We start from the raw sequence: 20,000 nt of genomic DNA on the forward strand, positions 1-20,000 counted from the left end.
CACTTAAACCCCTGTACACCGGAGAGAGCCTTCATAAACCTTAATCAAGACTTCAGCCAGCCGCTTCATTATATCACCAACAGCAGAAGAATCCATCAGAGAGTCAGAACTACACGAACAACGGCACACTGCTGGGAAACAATGAGGCTCTGAGGACCGAGGGATTTCCTTTGCTTTATTTTCAAATTAAACAGATCTCTAATATGAAGATTGGTACTTTTAGATTTATTTAGAAAAAAATTAAATAAAATAGGCGACTGATGTATGTGTAAGTGACAAAAAATGTATCACAGAATGTTTTGCTGCTGTTTTTGATGATCATGTTATGTGTGTGTGTGTGTGTGTGTGTGTGTGTGTGTGTGTGTGTGTGTGGGTGTGTGTTTTGGTTTTTATAAGATAACAACTTCTTGTTTATTTTTTTGTTCTTGTATTTTTTATTTTGTACTTTAAAGTTGTTTTGCTTTCATGTTTTGCTTTGTTGTTTTGTTACAAGATAATATTGTGTTACCGTAAATAGACATATTGTTTGTTTTTTGTTGTAGTTTTTGTTGTTGTTAAACAAACTTTGTTTTAGTTTTTATTTGTTTGTTTGTTTTGTTTGTTTTAGTTGCTTTTGCTATTTTTAGTTTTGTGGATTTTTGTGTGTATAAAAGCCAGGTTTGAGCCCCCTAAAACGGTTCAGAAAATAAGGGTACACATTTTCCAAAAATATATATTTTTTATTTATTTATTTTTATTTATTTTAAATTTTTTTATTTTTACAAATTTTTACTTTACTTTCTTTGGCTTTTCCACATAGCCACATTAACATTCACATTACACATATCACAGAAAAAACATACAACACAAATACCTTCACATATCAAATTAAAAAAACGAACTCAATTTAAAATCCCATACATACAGTACTTAGAACCCTTAGAACTTAATAATATCAAAAATCAAATATACATTTCTAGCGAAGCTTGTGATTGTTACTGGCTGTTTTAAATGCTCTTTGACATCCCAACATCTTATTTCTGGACACACACTGTAAAGATAACCTGTTAATATATGTATATGTATATATATATATATATATATATATATATATATATATATGTTTAGTCCCTTTTTAATAAAGAGACGCTACAACTAAATTAACCGCCTAATTATGCAGCATATGTTTTGTGCTGTGGATGCCCTTCCAGCTGCAACCCACCTCTGGGGAAACTAGTTCTAGCAGTTTTTGTTCCGTTACTGTACAGTAGTTTGCAACACAAACACAGGCAACAAATCACTTTACACTATTAAAAATGTCACTAAACGTCACTTTTCTGTGTCAAACTTCATTCGATGGGAAAAGGCAAGTTCCCATAATGCAATTTAAAACATAAATAAATGAATTAAAAAATACAGAAATCCATTCATGTATAATTTTTTAAATGACGGATATTTGATTACAGTGCAGAAAGAAATTCCAAAAATGTTTGTCTTATTTAATATAAAGATTTGCTACAGAGAATAATAGTCGTGTATTTGTTTGAAGTAGTATTTTAGGATGAGAGATGACTTTAGAAGGTCGATTTTATCTTCGCTTTGCTGCCTTGATTGTGTTATATCACCTTTTTTTGTTTTGTTTTTGTTTACTTTATTGTTTGTGTGTGTGTGCTTTGAAGTGTTTGTGTTATATGTCTAAGTCTAGGTGGATGTTTTGTTTGTTTATGTTTGATGTTGTTTTGCTTAATTTTTTGTTTATTTTGTTTGTTTGTTTATAGTCTCTTCAGTCGTTTTACTTTCAGATTTTAATTTTGCTTTTGGTTTTGTGCCATGATAATATAGCTAGTAATAAAGCTGTGTTTTTATGCTGCACAAATATATTTTTTGAATGGATCAAACTTTTTTTTTTCATTTAATGGCAAAAGTCATTAGAAAATTAAGTAAATATGATGTTCCATGAAGATATTTCGTCAACTTCCTACTGTAAACGCATTCTAAAAGGCTCAGATTTTAGATTCTCAAATAGAAAACCAAGATTGTATCTTAACCAAGAGGATTTTTAGAGATATGTAGTGATTGTAACAAATTGTCTGGTGCAAAAACTGGTGCAAGTGTTGATTAAAGTGTCAGCGAACTGAAAGAGTGTGTTTTCTACAGGTGGTTTGTCAAACCCACTCACCTGTGTGAGGCACACTCAGAATTGCAGGTTGTTTTGAGGTTGTCATGTGTTTTGTTTTGTTTAAAGATGTACAAGTGAAGTTATAGTATTACCACTATATATTCCCCCCCTTCCCCCAGTGTATTGTATAATCATTGCTGTCTAATATCTAATAAAGGAAATTGGTTGTTGTTTTAAATCGATTTCCTTTTTGAAGGATTGCATCTCAGTTTACTACTGTACAGTACAATGACCCTTCTGTACAACATCATTGTCCGACAGACACGCTTCTGACCTGAATGTTCTGGATTTGTCGCACACAGGGGGATTCCAGGGAAGAAATGTGGGACAATAATCGTGAAGGCAGAGGAGCTGAGCAACTGCAGGGTAAGAGCTAATATCGATCATTTAAATTCAGGTCTTATCTGAGCCTCAAGCTTGCTTAAACCCATCTCACCTCAGCCAGTGCTGTTCACTCGCTGTTGTTAGCTGCCGAGACGTCGTATAAGCTAATGTCAAATACAAACACATGTATAAATAGGGAGATTTGAATGGATTTAAAAAATTTTTTTTGGCATTGTTTTAACATTAAATGATGGCAGAACTTCCATTTTTGCGTGAACTATCCCATTAAATCTTTTATATGCGCATGTATTTTTGATTTTATGTTGATATAGGGAAATTAAATTCGATCATTTTGTTTACTTTGCTTAGCTAGGCCTGTCATGATATCTATTTTTGCCGTACAAAATATTGTCATGATATTATTGTCATTTTTTTTTTCCCCAGTGATGGGAATAATATTGATTATTGCGACAGGCCTAAGCTTAGCAACATGCTAATGTCAGACTGGTAATAATGGCCTGTGCTATTCATTGCTGATTTTGTGATTTCGATTTTTAGCTAATTCATTGGTTTTAGTAGTTATTATGAGGTGTTATTATTAGTATATTGCGTTGCTAGCTTAGCAACATGCTAATGTCAGACTGGTAATAATGGCCTGTGCTATTCATTGCTGATTCTGTGATTTCGATTTTTAGCTAATTCATTGTTATTAGTAGTTATTATGAGGTGTTAATATTAGTATATTGCATTGTTAGCTTAGCAACATGCTAATGTCAGACTGGTAATAATGGCCTGTGCTATTCATTGCTGATTTTGTGATTTTGATTTTTAGCTAATTTATTGTTATTTGTAGTTATTATGAGGTGTTATTATTAGTATATTGCGTTGTTAGCTTAGCAACATGCTAATATCAGACTGGTAATAATGGCCTGTGCTATTCATTGCTGATTTTGGGATTTCGATTTTTAGCTAATTAATTGGTTTTAGTAGTTATTATGAGGTGTTATTATTAGTATATTGCGTTGTTAGCTTAGCAACATGCTAATGTCAGACTGGTAATAATGGCCTGTGCTATTCATTGCTGATTTTGTGATTTTGATTTTTAGCTAATTTATTGGTTTTAGTAGTTATTATGAGGTGTTATTATTAGTATATTGCGTTGTTAGCTTAGCAACATGCTAATGTCAGACTGGTAATAATGGCCTGTGCTATTCATTGCTGATTTTGTGATTTCGAGTTTTAGCTAATTCATTGTTATTAGCAGTTTTTATGAGGTGTTATTGTTAGTATATTGCGTTGTTAGCTTAGCAACATGCTAAGTTCAAAGTCTTGCAATTTCTTTCAAACTCAGTATCATGTAAATATAATGATGACTTTTAAAGTTCTCTTATCTGTAGTAAGTAATGTGTTTATTATTTGTTTACAAATGATTTGATTACTTAACGATTTTACATATTGTTAGAAAAGTGGCTAATTTATACAAATACACACTTTTTAAAAGGAGGAAAAGACCAGGCCTAGCACTGTTGGGGATGAGCAAATCATACTACAACCCCAAATAGGAAAAAGCTGGGACAGTATGGAAAATGTGAATGGAAAAATTAGTTTGGGATTTTTAAATTTACTTTGACTTGTATTTCATTGGAGACTATACAACAAACATTATTTAGTGTGTTCCTCCTCATTTTAACAGTTTTTTAAATAAACATGTATACCAATTTTAGTTCTTTGAACACATTTAAAAAAAAAAGTTGGAAGGTGTAGTTTTGTCCCATTCTTCCTGCAAACAAGTCTTAAGCCTGGTTTATACTCGACGGGTCCGCTAGTTCGCTTAAGTGAGTGCAGCGAATGTGACGTCATCGCGGAGTTTGCTGATGTTTACTTTGGGTGCACGTGGCCTGATTTCTGCTGGCGGTGCGCGTGTATTTTTTGAGACTCGAGTAAACATTGCACGTGGTGCCACATTTGCTTTGAGTTTAATATGAATCAGTTTGAGGAGATTTTGTCTGAAGCAGGTACAGACATCCTTATGGGTCCACAACCTGTGTTCTCTTGTCATTATTATTTTAATAAATTTAATAAGTAAACTGTCAAAGCATCAAAGTTTGATTTAAAAAAATCTTGAACGGTTTTAAAATCCTTATAATCATTCAAATAATTTATAAAAACAATACAAATTATTAATTTAAAAATCTTGAATGATATTAATGATATGACGTAGTTCCGGAAATGTCCTACGTTTCTGTTTATCCGTCTGATTCACAGCCTTTTACTGCCCCCTGTCGTTTTAAAGTATATCACAACGGCTAACACAGCAAGCCTTGTCGATTTCGCGAGGTGCGTGCGCAGTCAGCGGAGGTGCGCAATGCTGTGCCAAAAGTATAAATCTAGCTTTAATATGGGCAACAGTCTTGATTGTTGCATTCTGCGCTTTAAAAAAGCCAGACATTCTCTATTGGGGACAGGTCAGGACTGCAGGCAGGCCAGTCAAGTACCTGTAACCTCGACAGTCAGGACTTTGTGTTTGCAGATTGTGGTTTTGCATTGACTTGTTGATATATGGATGGTTTTAAAGTATGCAAAGGTTTGCCAAAGTAGTCCTGAGCCCATGTGACACAATGTCATACTATGAATAACGCCGCATCCATTAATGTTGGTCTTTTCTAAAGTAATCTCTAATTTATTCCTCCCAAAACAACAACAATTACAAGTTTGTTTACAAGTTTCTGGGTGTTCAAGTGGTTTGCTTTTGAGAATTGGGAATACATTTAAAACAATGAGGTCAGACTGAAATGACTGTACCCCTCATGTACAGTTAAAATCAGAATTATTAGCCCGCTTTGAATTTTTTTTTCTTTTTAAAATATTTCCCAAATTAAGTTTAACAGAGCAAGGAGACTTTCACAGTATGTCTGATAATATTTTATCTTCTGGAGAAAGTCTTATTTGTTTTATTTCGACTAGAATAAAAGCAGTTTTTAATTTTTAAATGACCATTTTAATGTCAATATTATTAGCCTCTTTTAACTATATATTTCCAATAGTCTACAGAGCAAACCATCGCTATACAATAACTTGCCTAATTACCCTAACCTGCCTAGTTACCCTAATTAACCTAGTGAAGCCTTTAAATGTCACTTTAAGCTGTATAGAAGTGTCTTGAAGAATATCTAGTCTAATATTATTTACTGTCATCATGGCAAAGATAAAATAAATCAGTTATTAGAGATGAGTTATTAAAACTATTATATTTAGAAATGTGCTGAAGAAATCTGCTCTTCGTTAAACAGAAATTGGGGAAAAAAATAAACAGGGGGGCGAATATTTTTGACTTCAATGTTTTAAACATATTAACAAACCAGAGCTCATTTGTTTTCACTTATAGTTGTCTTCTCTAAAAGTAAAGATTTCACACTGTATGTTGATCGAATTTTCATGTCTGTGAGGCAAATATTCACAGAGGTTTCAGTGTGTTAGCTGAGCACAGAGTGTTCATAACAATGAAGCTGCAGAAACTGTCATCAAAACACACACCTGGACTGAGCCCCTCCCCTAGGGGATCGATGATTGGCTCTTTTACATGAAGGCGGGGATTACTTCGCTAGAGCAGCCATATTGACTCTTACATTTATCTCCATCCAAACTATACGACTGACAAGATTTGTGTATTCTACTGTGTACCGTTTAAAACCTGTATAATAGACCATCAAATTATTAGCTTAACAACGCGCTTCCATAAAAAAACCCCAATAAATTCAAGTCTTCTTTGTGCTTCAAGCTATTAGTACTGTTCGTGAGCAGTCAAATCTATTCGAATGAGTTACCATGCGGTTTCATTTCGTAGTTTGCTGCTTATATAGTCACGAGGCAGAAAGGGAAGCTCGCCACCAGCTAATTTCACTTGGCTTCTCAGCATGTCTGTTATAGTCTATTGAAAGTATTTATCTTTAGTTGTAAAACACAGGATTCCTTAATAACATGTGCGATGTGCCAGGAGTTCCAGCTGTGCCCACACACACACACACACACACACACACACACATGGAGAAATACAAAAAGAGCTGCGCATCGCTAGGGCAATTGTTCCATTCGTCTTTCACAACAGGCATCAATAGACCCTATTCCATTCCCTGCTGGAGCGGAGCATCTCACACAGATACTCAATGCGTGTCTGTCAGATGAATTTTTGATTAGGCCTTTTAGCCTTGCCATCTGGGTACAGTAGATGAGGAATGGAACATGCTAAACATTCGAGTTATAAACGGAGGTCAGAGCATGCTCCAATTGGGCAGGTCAGCCCTAAATGTTTTGAGTTCTAAGTAGACTCTACAGACCTCCTTGGGCTCTTGATTGATTTATTTAATGTCTGGTTCATGACAGAGAGTTTAAACTTATGTGTTTTATGAACATCTGCACCTACCCCAACCCTAAACCTCCCCCTTAAGGTCTTAACATACTTAACAGTTAAACTCTGCCGACCCGTTACCGGGTCCGTGACATCATTGACTTTCGCTTTAAGATTTAAAGGGCTACCGTTGCACCAGACCCTGTTAATTGATTTGAAAGTGTAGAATCTATATTTTATGCACACATGCATCACTTTGGTTTTTATACCACTCTACAAAAGTTATTTACACTTAAATAGACAGTATTTTAGATACCCGTGCTGGGTATTTTACAATGGTTCATTCTGATATTGTTCATCTGACACATGTACAAGTTATAGCTCAAATGAAAGCTCTTGCCGGTGCTCACATGGTTCTAGCATTCTTTATACTGATTTATATTAACATATCAAACAGTTGCCGAATGAATCGTGGTGTTTCCATTGTGTATAAGTGAAAACAATACAAAATATAGCTGCAAGCAGCAATTAAGGGGCCAAGCACTTTTGCCCAAAAGGTGGCGCTGCTCCTGAAGTTTTTGAGCACTTTCAGGGCATGGGGTTGAAGATGCATACAATGTTTTGTAATGATATGTGAATGTGTTGGTAAAATATAGCATTTTTGGCCAAAAATTGAAATGGGCGATGGACAAAATGGCTGACCTGTAAAAATCAGACATCATTCGACTCGACATGCTGTGCCGGATGTAATGAGACCAGTTTTACGAGTTTCAGATGAAAGGTTGAGACGTTATAAGCAAAAATGCAAGTTTTTTTTATCTCCGGACCACTAGGGGGCAGTGCACTGAAACTCCGCATATAACCTCAGACCCTAGTTGTCATAACACACACCAAGTTTGGTGTGAATCGGTGAATGCGTTACGGAGATATCGTCTCAAGTCCATCTTCGCAAGTCCTACGTTAAATTTGATCGCAAGTAAACAAAAACGGTTAGTCAAATCAACTGAAATTCCATAACTTTTGGTTGGCATGGTCTGTAAATCATGTGATTCAATTTTGGTGAAAATCGGAGAAACGACCTAGGACGAGTTCGATCAAATAGGTTTTTCGAAAAATTTAAAATAGCGCGAAAAAATTCATGACGGAAAATGACGTCATAGGGTACGTTTGAATCGGACTGAGCCAAGGAATCAGAGGAAAAAAGAATTTTGATTGTAGCCCATTCGGTTCAAAAATTATGATGATAAACATACATGAAAGTTTGGACAAGTGGTGGCGCTAGAGAGTTTGATTTTCAGACTTCATATTTGGTCTGATTAATGTTAATACTGTCCTCTATCATTGTGCCAAATTATACAACTTTTCTGCATACGCCTATATGGGCTGCCATTCAAATCTGGCGGAAAAAACGGAAGAAGAAGAAGAAGGAAGAATAATAATAATAGGAACGCTAACGGATCCAATAGGTGCCTACGCACCTACGGTGCTTGGCCCCTAATTTGACCAGATTTTAGTCAGTTATGACATGTTAGATTTCCAACACAGGCTCTTTCTGAAAGCGTAGCCCTATATGCAGTTCTGGAGATCACGAATTATGTAGCCAGAAGTACGTTTTTTTAAACATATGCTACCGGGCGGTTTGGCGCCGTTTCTGATCTCTTGCCTCCATATGGATGGCTTTTCCACTGTTACCAGTTGTCCAGTAGCTCACCGTGTACATCAGCAGACTTGAGATGCAGAGCAGAGTTGACCATAATGACAGGGTTTGAGTCTGGTGAAGAACGGTTCCAGAAAGCGGTTAAAATAAAAAGCCAAAAAATAAAATAAACAAGTAAATAACAGGGTGGAATGTGGTAAAATCTGAAAACGTGGTAAAAAAAAACATGTTTTTTAAAATTGGCGATTGGGTTTAGGGAAGGGGTGGACGGGTCAGTCGGTGCCTTTGAAAACACCATGGCTGTGTCTGAAACCGCCTACTACTTTTGAATTTAAACGTACTACTCGGCCGTTAGAAAAGTACGTTCTATACAGTATGAATGTGAAAAGTATGAATGGAATTCGGACGTACTACATCCGCCATTTTGTCATAGTCATGTGACCTACCTACGTCAGTTGCGTCGCTTTACTCCCATTCATAAGATCGCTCACGGGGCATGCATGAGATGCGCACTCCAGAATCTCGTCGGAATTAGTAAGTCATCCGGGTGCTTCTCGCATACTGATTTTCGAATTCTATGAATTCGGACATACTACTCGGCTCGCATACTGATTTTAGCGTACTATATAGTATGAAAGTATGCGGTTTCAGACGCAGCATATTAGTTGGGTTTAGGAAAGGAGGAGGGTGGGTCAGTCAGTCAGTTGACAGCGGCCTCTGGTGGATTTGCACAGGAACAGCAGGCTCGAATGCCACTCGTGAGAAAAATTTGAGTTCTGAAAAAAGCGTACACAGCGCCCTCTGATGGATTCGCGAAAAACAGAAACTGCAAAAAACGTAGCTCCTGGGACGTATTTGGCACTTTCCAGTAATGTATATGGGGGTATGTAATCAGAATGAGCCCGAGTTGTAGATTTCCCTGATTTGAATCAATCACAAACAAAGAGATAAAGACTGTGCATAAATGACATGGGCATATCTAATAGCTCATAGTAACAAGTGTTAGGTTACACTTTGCAAATACGTTTAGGGAGTTTCTAGAAGTTGCTCAATCCTTATTGGCTACTAGTGATGCAAGATAATTGAAGACTCTGGGTTACTATGGGTTACAACTAATATTTGAGCGAACTAATTTATTTTGAACTCTGATCAAAATTTATGTGCATTAAACGATTATATTCCACACCTTCCAGCCAATCAGAATCAAGACTTTCAAGAGACCTTAAAATAGTACAATTTTCTAAACCTAGAGGGACTAAACTGTGATGAAGTGCTGTAAACAGTGTGTTAAACTTGTCTAATTCAATAGTTTTTGTTTGACTGTACCGAGTGCTGTCTAGAGATCCCAAACGAGCAAACAGTGGGCTCATTTCCACAGATAGTGTTGTCTCAGGTCTGCTAAATGCTCCAGTTTCACACGTGCACTCATGCCGCCCTAATAACCTGCTTTTCTAAAACATTCTCGCCCTGCAGGAGTCTGTGCTGATGCAATTCTGTGGCAACAAACTGGACAAGAAGGACTTCTTTGGCAAATCGGATCCGTTCCTTGTGTTTTACCGCAGCAATGAGGACGGAACGTGAGTAACACACACACACACAAGCAGATTGTCATCTCACACTTCAATCTCATCTCTCGGCTCCGTGTTGAGGAAATAGCTTCGCATTGGATTCCTTTAGGATAATACCTATAGTCCTGTACACCTGGATCAGCGGGGGTTTCTCTTGAAATGGAACAATCACACCTTATCTGAGTGATTCTGCTCCTCAGTAATCCTCCCATTCCTCCTCTCTGAGACCTATTCGGCTTGAGGAGATCTCAGAATGTGTGAATGGGAGGCCTTTAACATTTAATCCAGTCACCGCACCAGTGTCAATCTTCATGCAACCACTACCTTTTTTTCTTGCCTCTGCTATATATTTCAATGCTCAAACTTACTGCTTGTTCTTATTCTTTACTAATTAGCATTTGTTTATTTTGTGTTTCTTCCATAATGTACACTTGACTTAAAGTAATTACAGTCTTGATTAGTTTAATAATATAATTATATATAAAATTTATATATATATATATATATATATATATATATATATATATATATATATATATATATATATATAAATATATAAATATATATATATATATATATATATTTATATATATAATTTATTTATATATATATATATATATATATATATATATATATATATAAATATATATAAATATATAAATATAAATATATTATATATATAATTTATTTATTTATATATATTGTATATATATATATATAAATAAATATATATATATATAAATAAATAAATTATATATATAAATATATATATATATATATATAAATATATAAATATATTACATATATAATTTATTTATTTATATATATATTGTATATATATATATATATATATATATATATATATATATATATATATATATATATATATATATATATATATAAATAAATTATATATATATATATATATATAATTTATTTATTTCTATATATATATATATATATATAAATTTTATATATATATATATATATATATATATATATATATATATATATATATATATATATATATATAAATTATATATATATATATATATTTATTTATTTATTAATTTATATAAATTTATATATATATATATATATATATATATATATATATATATATATATATATATATATAAATAAATAAATATATAAATAAATATATATATATATATATATATATATATATAAAATTAGATATAAATATATATAAAAATATATATCATTAGCCTACTTTAAGAAATGATTATTTTCGATTGTCTACAGAATAAACCACTGTTGTCCATTGACTTGCCTAATGAATCTAACTTGCCTAATTAAACTAATTCAGATTTTTAACTGCTCTATTAAACAGAAGACAAAATTAATTAATTTTTAGCAATTATTTACTGAAAATATTGTTTAAAATGTGTTAAAATTGGATTATAAGATAATTCCATTTCTAAGGATAAGTAATTCAAATAAATACTTAAAATATTTGTACCATTTCCCAGTGATGGGTTGCAGCTGAAAGGGCATCCGCTGTGTAAAACATATGCTGGATAAGTTGGTGGTTCATTCCGCTGTGGCGACCCCAGATTAATAAAGGGACTAAGCCGAAAAGAAAATGAATGAATGAACTTCTCGTTAACATGCAACCACAGCTGTATCCCTTCTAGCAAAGCCGAAAAGAAAACGAATGAGGATATTTATACCATGACTGCAGCAGGTGATGTTACGCAGCACCTGAGAATAGTCCTGAAAACAGTACTGGGTAATAATGTGTTTACAGTCACCGGCCACTTTATTAGGTACACCTGTTCAACTGCTCGATAATGCAAGTTTCTAATCAGCCAATCACATGGCAGCAAAGTTCCCTGGTTATCACGCTAGAATTAAAGTAAAGTTCCTATTGGCGTAGAATATGGCAGCATTTCATTTGTCATCTGTCTACAGAAGACTCGAGCTTTAAATAGAAAATTCATCAAAAGTCTTGAAACTTTAGATTTTTTTGTTTATTGAGATGCTAATGGTCTAATCCGATTTAATGATTTATGCTAAGCTAAGCTGAAAGTGTTGCCTCCAGACCTGGAGATCGGCTGAATGGATCAAAAAAGTTTAAGTGTGAAATGACCCTATTTTAAAAAAATAGGATCTGTTCCTTTAATTTTCTCGTAAGCCTCACGAATGTGAGGAAATCAGTATTTGTGTGTGAGACAGAGAGCAAATAGCAACAAGGCCAGCGTTAAACTGTTTATCCGTAACCGAGCAATCCATTCATGTCTGTCTTTTAGAGAACACATAGAGAACACAGGCTTAGTCCTGTTATTCATTAGAGTTCGCCACAGTGGAATGAACCGACAACTTATTCAGCATATATGAGCCAACTTAGTTTCTTCAATTCCCCTATAGCGCATGTGTTTGGACTGTGGGGGAAACCGGAGCACCCGGAGGAAACCCACACCAACATGGGGAGAACATGCTAACTCCACACAGAAATGCCAACTAAACCAGCCAGAACTCGAACCAGCGGCCTTCTTGTTTTAAGGCCGCAGTGGTAAACACTTAGCTACAGTGCCGCTTAGAGAACACGGTTTGCTTTTAAGAAAAAGTAAATCCTGTGGTGATTTGAGGACGGTTTATCTCGAGGGTCGGCGGCGGAGGTCAAGCCGGATATGTCAAATATTTGAACATTTCTGAAACAGGCCCATTGATGCTTAGAGAAAAGCCAAGCCAATAAAAGTTTCCAACAGCAATCTCTCTCTCTATTTCTGGACACTTGTCAATATTTTTGCGCACAGTTGATTTCTGAAGAGCTCCACAGTGAAGTCTGCCAAATAAAGTGCGATTCCAGCTCAGGCAAACAAAACATGCAGCAACATTTTGTGCTAAAATATGAAACGATTGCAGCTAATTTGCAAGTGTTAAACGCATATTTGAATTTTATTTCATTTTAGTAGATATTTTTTTGTTGTAAGTTAACACCAACAAACAGACTGTTTTAGCTCTGTATTTAAAGGGACAGTTCACCCAAAATGTGTAATTACCGCATCATTTACTCTTCCTTTTCTAAATACAAAATATTATTTTGAATCCATTATCTTGAATAAAATAGATTATTTGCAGATATTTTGAAGAATGCTGGTCGCCCATTGACTTCCATAAATATTATTGGACACAGTGTGTGTCATCTACTAGCATTTCTTAAAATATCTTCTTTTGTGTTCAACAGGAAAAAACTTAAATAGTCTTTAAACAAATGAAGGGTGAGTAATTGATGACAGAGTTATCATGTTTGCATGAAATATCGCTTTAATGATACATAAATGTACCTAAAACTGTTTCAAACTACAAACCACGAGTGTTTGGTAAGTTACAACTCAATAAAGTAACAGATTACAAATGACTAATAACTACTCAAAAATGTAATCTGATTACATTAATAATTACGATAAGTGAGAAATAAGTTAGTAAACCTGTTGCTTTTAAAACGATTGGTTGACTTTCCTTACAAAGTGTGTAAACTTCTTGCCTTAAAATTTAGAAGTAAATGAACATGTGCTTAATTATCAAAATGAAGTTATGATATGATTGATAACGGCTGGTCTCTCATCTGTAATCAGTAATTATCCAATCACATTGATCCAGGTCTACAATAAATAGACTGATTTTGCCTTACTACCTTATCTTCATTTTCGAAAGAATCCCCCCTTCTACCCCAGCTCCTCCTTTTCCTCCTCTACCAGGGGGAGCTCTTGAGACCTGCCTGATCTCGAAGCCCCTTACCTGCTTACATTATCTCTGAGCTCAGGGTTCTCTCTTGGGACAGCATGCCAAACCTGCTAAGTCAAGCTATATCTAAGTGAACTCTTGAATTTAAGTAACGTCAACTTGTCGCTTTTAAGGCAGTGAGTTTACTCACATTTTAAAGAAAAGTCAACTAATCACTTTAAAAGCAACAGATTTACTCAATTTTTTAGGTAAAGTCAACGTGTCGCTTTTAAAGCAATGGGTAAGTAAATAATCACTTTTAAGCATGCAACAAGTAATCAGATAACTTTCAAGATACCTTGTAAAGTGCCACAAAACCTAAACAGCACCACAAAGTCAAAATTGCATTTCTTTCGATGTTTAAATATTGACTGATAAATCTTATAAAAGACTTTACATCCCTTTATTCACATTCTTCTTTAATATTTTAGGCATTTACAAATCGTTGACACATACAACTGGCACAATAACATAATAATAATAATTTATTTTTATATAGCGCCGCCTTTTAAACCTAATTCACAAAGGGCTTTACACTTAGAATCACACTGAGATAGAGAGCAGAACAAGGTATCCAGAGGCTAAAAACTAAATAAAACCATAATGCTATTAATGTGTAACACATTAAACCCAACTCTGCAACACATTTAAAACCATCAAACCGCACCAAAACACTCTGAGAATGTAAAATGCTGTGCACATCATACAGTGATAACTACTAATTCTTGACTGTATACATGCAGTGTTTATTAAGCATTTCATGAATGTTGGTTTGTCTTTTTTCGACAGTTTTGACCTGAATGACTTTGGAGATTGAATAAATTACTTATCTTTCTATGGTTTATTTATGACTAAATAACTAATAAAAAAGTTTTATTTTTCCACCACACACTGATTTCTCAACACGTCTGGTGTAAAAAAATTAAATAAAAATTGTTGTATTGTATTTAAACCTCTTAAGGCCCCAGATTTTTTATTTTATTTTATTTTTTAATGCATTATTTGGAACCTAATTAGAATAAAAGTCTAAGTATCATCTTTTGATACGATGTACTTTTAGAGGAAAATGATGTCCATTTATGTGGACTCGTGGTCTGAATTTAAATTAAACAGTTTTTCCTGACTGTTTCTAATGCATATATAACATATACATTTTTTTTAAACATGTTTTGACTATGAGAGAGTAAAAACAACATTTTTTCCCTCATTTTGGACAGTTGAAAATTGCGTTTGGGGCATTTTATATGCTGCAAAAGAGTTGCAGAATGACACTGTATGTCTGTAACAAAATATTAAACATTCAAAGTATTTTAAATAGCCACTTAAGAGCTAAAATGTGCTGTCCACATATGTGGACACTAAGCCCTAGAGGTTAAACATGAACATAAACCTGTTTGAAAATGTAACTTTCAGTTTATATTATGCAAAAAAAAATAAAAATAAAAAAATAAAATAAAATTATATATATATATATATATATATATATATATATATATATATATATATATATATATATATATATATATATAAATTTATAATTAATAATTTTTAAAAAATATATTTATTATATGTAATAAATATATAAAATATATTATAAATATATTATAAAAATATCATATATAATAAATATATAAAAGTATATAAAAATAATTTATTTATATATATATATATATATATATATATATATATATATATATATATATATATATATATATATATATATATTTTTTTTTTTTTTTTTTTTTTGGGATGAAATGTTATTAGTATTAACACAATATACCACATTTAATATGTATTTTTTTTTAATTAATACAAACATTTTAACTTGACATCAAACACAAAAATGTATTTAATTTATTAATAGCTACATTGCTGTATTTAGTCAGCGGTTTCCTTTTATGTTACAGCTTTACCATTTGCCATAAGACAGAGGTGGTGAAGAACACGCTGGATCCTGTGTGGCAAGCCTTCAAAATCCCCGTCAGAGCCCTGTGCAATGGAGATTATGACAGGTATGGACTGTGATCGGATGTCAGAAATTGTTGCTTTACTTGTTTTCGGGTTGATATTTTGTTAAAGTATTATGTGTTTGATTCTGTATTTATATTATAATTACTTGGCACACAGAAACAGTATTAAGCTGGATGAAACGTTTCGAAACGTATTAATAAAGTCATCTGGAATGGCAAAGAAAGTGTTCTTGCAGGACTCCCAGAGTTCATCAAGACTCTATGTGTTCATCTTCAACGCCTCCTTCATCATCTTACCCCAGACATGCTCAATAATGTTTATGTCTTGTGACTGGGCTGGCCAATCCTGGAGAATCTTGACCTGCAGGAGCTTTGATGTGGAGGCTGAAGTATGAGCAGGAGCGCTATCCTGTTGGAGAATTGTCCCTCTCCTGTAGTTTGTAATGTAATGGGCAGCACAAATGTCTTGATACCTCAGGCTGTTGATGATGCAGATCTCTCGCACGCCCCCATACTGAATGAACCCCAAACCATGATGTCTCCTTCACCAAACTTGACTGATTTCTACGAGAATCTTGGTCCATGTTGGCTCCAGTAGGTCTTCTGCAGTATTGGTGATGATTGGGATGCACATCAACAGATGATTCAGCAGAGAAATCTGCCACTTTTCCTCATGATCGAATAGAAGTGTGTTATTAAGTGTTGATCTCGCAACTGAGATCCACGACAAGCCTTTTGTCAGGCACTGTAGGTTAACCCTAATCTCTCAGACAAAAAATACTAACATAAAATTCACACCCTTATCTGTGAACGGCTTACAAACATATTCGCAGGTCATTAATTTTGGGGGAAATAAACCTGTGAAGGAGCCTCTGAATGCTGAGTGAATGTCATGTTCAGAATCAAGAAGTTTGTAATGTCTTAGACATGAGTTAGTCACACAAACCCATTGAATTATCGAATCCGAAGCGCATACAAACTATGCCAGAATCCAGCACTCTTGCCATGTGGCGATAAAGCGTGAAGCTTCCGCGGCTCTCACTGATGAGCATCGATCGGCAGCACCGCGCACTTCCCCACACAATAGCACGGTTTTATCTCTGATTGAACATGTGGGAAAGCAGCGACAGATGAAGAGGAAGAGCGCTGGGTGTCCGCAGGAGTCTGGGACAGCAGATAAGCCACCGCGCACGCTCTAATAAAGAAGCGCAGGGTGTCTCGCTGATGATAACACGGAAAACGGGTGCTAAGGGACGCCGCGGGGATTGGGTTGTTGTTAGCATGTGTTGCGTTTAAAGCTCTGCGTAATTGACAGAGGGCTTCTGTTTGAACTCCGCAAACTCATCACTCTCCTGTCAGGCCAGCACTTGTAATTATTTTCTGTCAAGACGCACTTTAATCCGACCCTCTGACCTTAGTATGTGGACGAGGTTTGGAACCACCAGGACTCTTAAAATTACAATAAAATAAAAAGATTAAATAAAATTAAAAAAAATTAAATCTAATAATTAAAACAAATAAAAAGCTAATAAATTTAAATATAATTAAAATAATTAAAATAAAATATAAAATAAGTTAAATTAAATTCAATTTAACAAAATAAAAATAGGTAAAATACATAATTAAAATAAAAAGTTAAACAAAAATAAAATAAAAAATAAATAAAAAGATTAAATAAAATTAAAAAAAATTAAATCTAATAATTAAAACAAATAAAAAGCTAATAAATTTAAATATAATTAAAATAATTAAAATAAAATATAAAATAAGTTAAATTAAATTCAATTTAACAAAATAAAAATAGGTAAAATACATAATTAAAATAAAAAGTTAAACAAAAATAAATAAAATAAAATAAAAAATTAAATTAAATAATAAAAATACATTAAAATATATTTAATTTAATAAAAAGAATTAAAATAAAAGAACTAAAATAAATTAAATTTAAAATAAATCTAATAAAATTAAAGTTTTTAAAAATAAAATAATTAAAATAAATTAAATAAAAATAATTATTTTTGAAAATAAATGAAACAATAAATTAAATAAATAATAAATAAAAAATACATTTAATTTAATTAAATAAAAACAATAATAATAATAATTGAATTAAATCAAAAATAAGCGTAATTTAGGTAAATAAAAAAAATAATAATAATAATAATAATAATAATAATAATAATTGAAATAAATAAAAAGTAAATGAAATTTAGTTTAATAAAAAACAATTAAAGTAAAATAATTAAAATTAAAAAATTTATTAAAATAAAAAAATTCTACCTACCGAAGTGGCGCAGTAGGTAGTGCTGTCGCCTTTTAGCAAGAAGGTCGCTGGTTCGAGCCTCGGCTATGTCAGTTAGTGTTTCTGTGTGGAGTTGGCATGTTCTCCCGGTGTTGGCGTGGGTTTCCTCCGGGTGCTTTCGTTTCCCCAACAGTCCAAACACATGCACTATAGGGGAATTGGGAAGCTTAGGCTCGAACCAGTGACCTTCTTGCTGTGAGGCGACAGCACCACCTACTGCGCCACACTGTCACTCCTAAAATGAAATTGTCCGTAGTGTATGAGTGTGAATGAGTGTGTGTGGATGTTTCCCTGAGATGGGTTGCAGCTGGAAGAGCATCAGCTGCGTAAAAACGTGCTAAATAAATTGCCGGTTCATACCACTGTGGCGACCCCGAATTAATGAAGGGACTAAGCCAAAAAGAGCTCTCCACTAATGCTGCTATCTTTGTATTCTTCTATGATATGATTCTATGATGAACTTCATTGTTTTATGAGTAAATGTATATCTCAAGATTAAGAAATGTTCTCAGCTCATGATCTTTTAATTCTTTTAACAAACCACGACGCAAAAACCGTCATCATTTTCTAAACGTTTCAGCGTTTTCAGACAGTTCCTGTGTGGTACCCGATGTTCTTTCCTTGCTCTTCTCCAACAATAAAGAGGTCAATTAGTGCTGCAAAGTATGTTTCTGTCATAAATGAAGCCACTTGGACTTTTTTGGGTGACGTGAGCATTACCATGGAAACAAAGAATATCTCCGAGTTGAACACAGCTTTAGTCTAATGAAGTGTCTTGTATTAGAAAGTACATCACTTAATTAGGAATGGTTTTCTAATGCACGGTTTAACAGGGTTAATGGTTAGGCTATGGAATTAATTTAAACAAATGATATATAATACAATGAGACATAATGCAATAGCACATTAATGATGCTGCAAAGTGTGTGGTGCACTGTTACTGTTTAGGCATGATCAGAATATAAAGTATTACCAATGAAGCAGGTAGAATAAGCTTTATTCAGAATGGCATTAAAATAAAATAAAATATATATTTTAAATAAAATAATTTAAATAATTAAAAATAAATAAACCAAACAAAAATAAAAATATATAAAAATAAAATAAAATAAATAAACAGTAAATAAAATTAAATAAAATTAAAATAATCAAAATAAAATTAAAATAAATTAAATCAAATTAAATTAAATTAAAATAAATTACATTAAAATTATTAAAATAAAATTATTAAAGTAATAAAAAATAAGTTAAATTAATCTAAATGAAACAAAAAATGAAAAAAACAAATAAAGTAATTTAAATAAATAAAAAACAAATTTAACAACATTTAAAAGAAATTTAAATAAAATAGTTAAAATAAATTTTAATTAAATTAAAAATAATTTAAATAAAATAATTAATATAAATAAAAAAGTAATAAATTAAACAAAATAAAATAAAAGTAATTTAAATAAAATAATTGAAAGAAAAAATAAAGAAATATTTAAATTAATAAAAAATAAATAAAATAAAGCAAAATAAATAAAATAATTAAAATTAAATTAAAATACAACAACAACAACTACTACTACTACTACTACTACTACTACTACTAATAATAATAATAATAATAACAATAAAATAAAATGAAATAATGCTATCAAATTTTATTTAAGACTATAAAGTATATACAGTAGTTTGATATGAAAAATGATAGAAAGGATAAGCTTCTTAGTGTATTAAACTAAAGTCTACTGCATTAACAACTACTATTTTAAATATCTTACCTTTTACCTTTATATTATAATGATGATTTTATTAATATACACAGAAAAATGATGCTGTCTATTTGCGTATGGGATCGGACATTTGCTGCTGATGTGTGGGATTACAGAGAAAAATCTGTGAAATCACACCAAGTCTCTGTTTTTCTCTCTTTTCTCTTAC

General features: G+C 32.7%; 1 protein-coding gene across 4 annotated transcripts in view; it reads left to right on the forward strand.

Annotated features, from left to right (window-relative positions):
• LOC101886030 (copine-8) overlaps window positions 1–20,000 on the forward strand; it is a 268,218-nt gene that overhangs the window by 160,214 nt on the left and 88,004 nt on the right. For all 4 annotated transcript variants that reach the window (XR_012402531.1, XR_012402530.1, XM_073948413.1 and 1 more), the window contains 3 exons: window positions 2,461–2,524; window positions 9,958–10,061; window positions 15,710–15,814. Coding sequence is in view for 2 of the 4 variants with exons in the window: in XM_073948413.1 (XP_073804514.1) it covers window positions 2,461–2,524; window positions 9,958–10,061; window positions 15,710–15,814 (273 nt within the window). In the remaining 2 variants the exon portion in view is untranslated. The remainder of the gene's footprint in view (window positions 1–2,460; window positions 2,525–9,957; window positions 10,062–15,709; window positions 15,815–20,000) is intronic.

Source organism: Danio rerio, chromosome 4, assembly GCF_049306965.1.
Source record: "Danio rerio strain Tuebingen ecotype United States chromosome 4, GRCz12tu, whole genome shotgun sequence".
Classification (NCBI taxonomy): domain Eukaryota; kingdom Metazoa; phylum Chordata; class Actinopteri; order Cypriniformes; family Danionidae; genus Danio; species Danio rerio.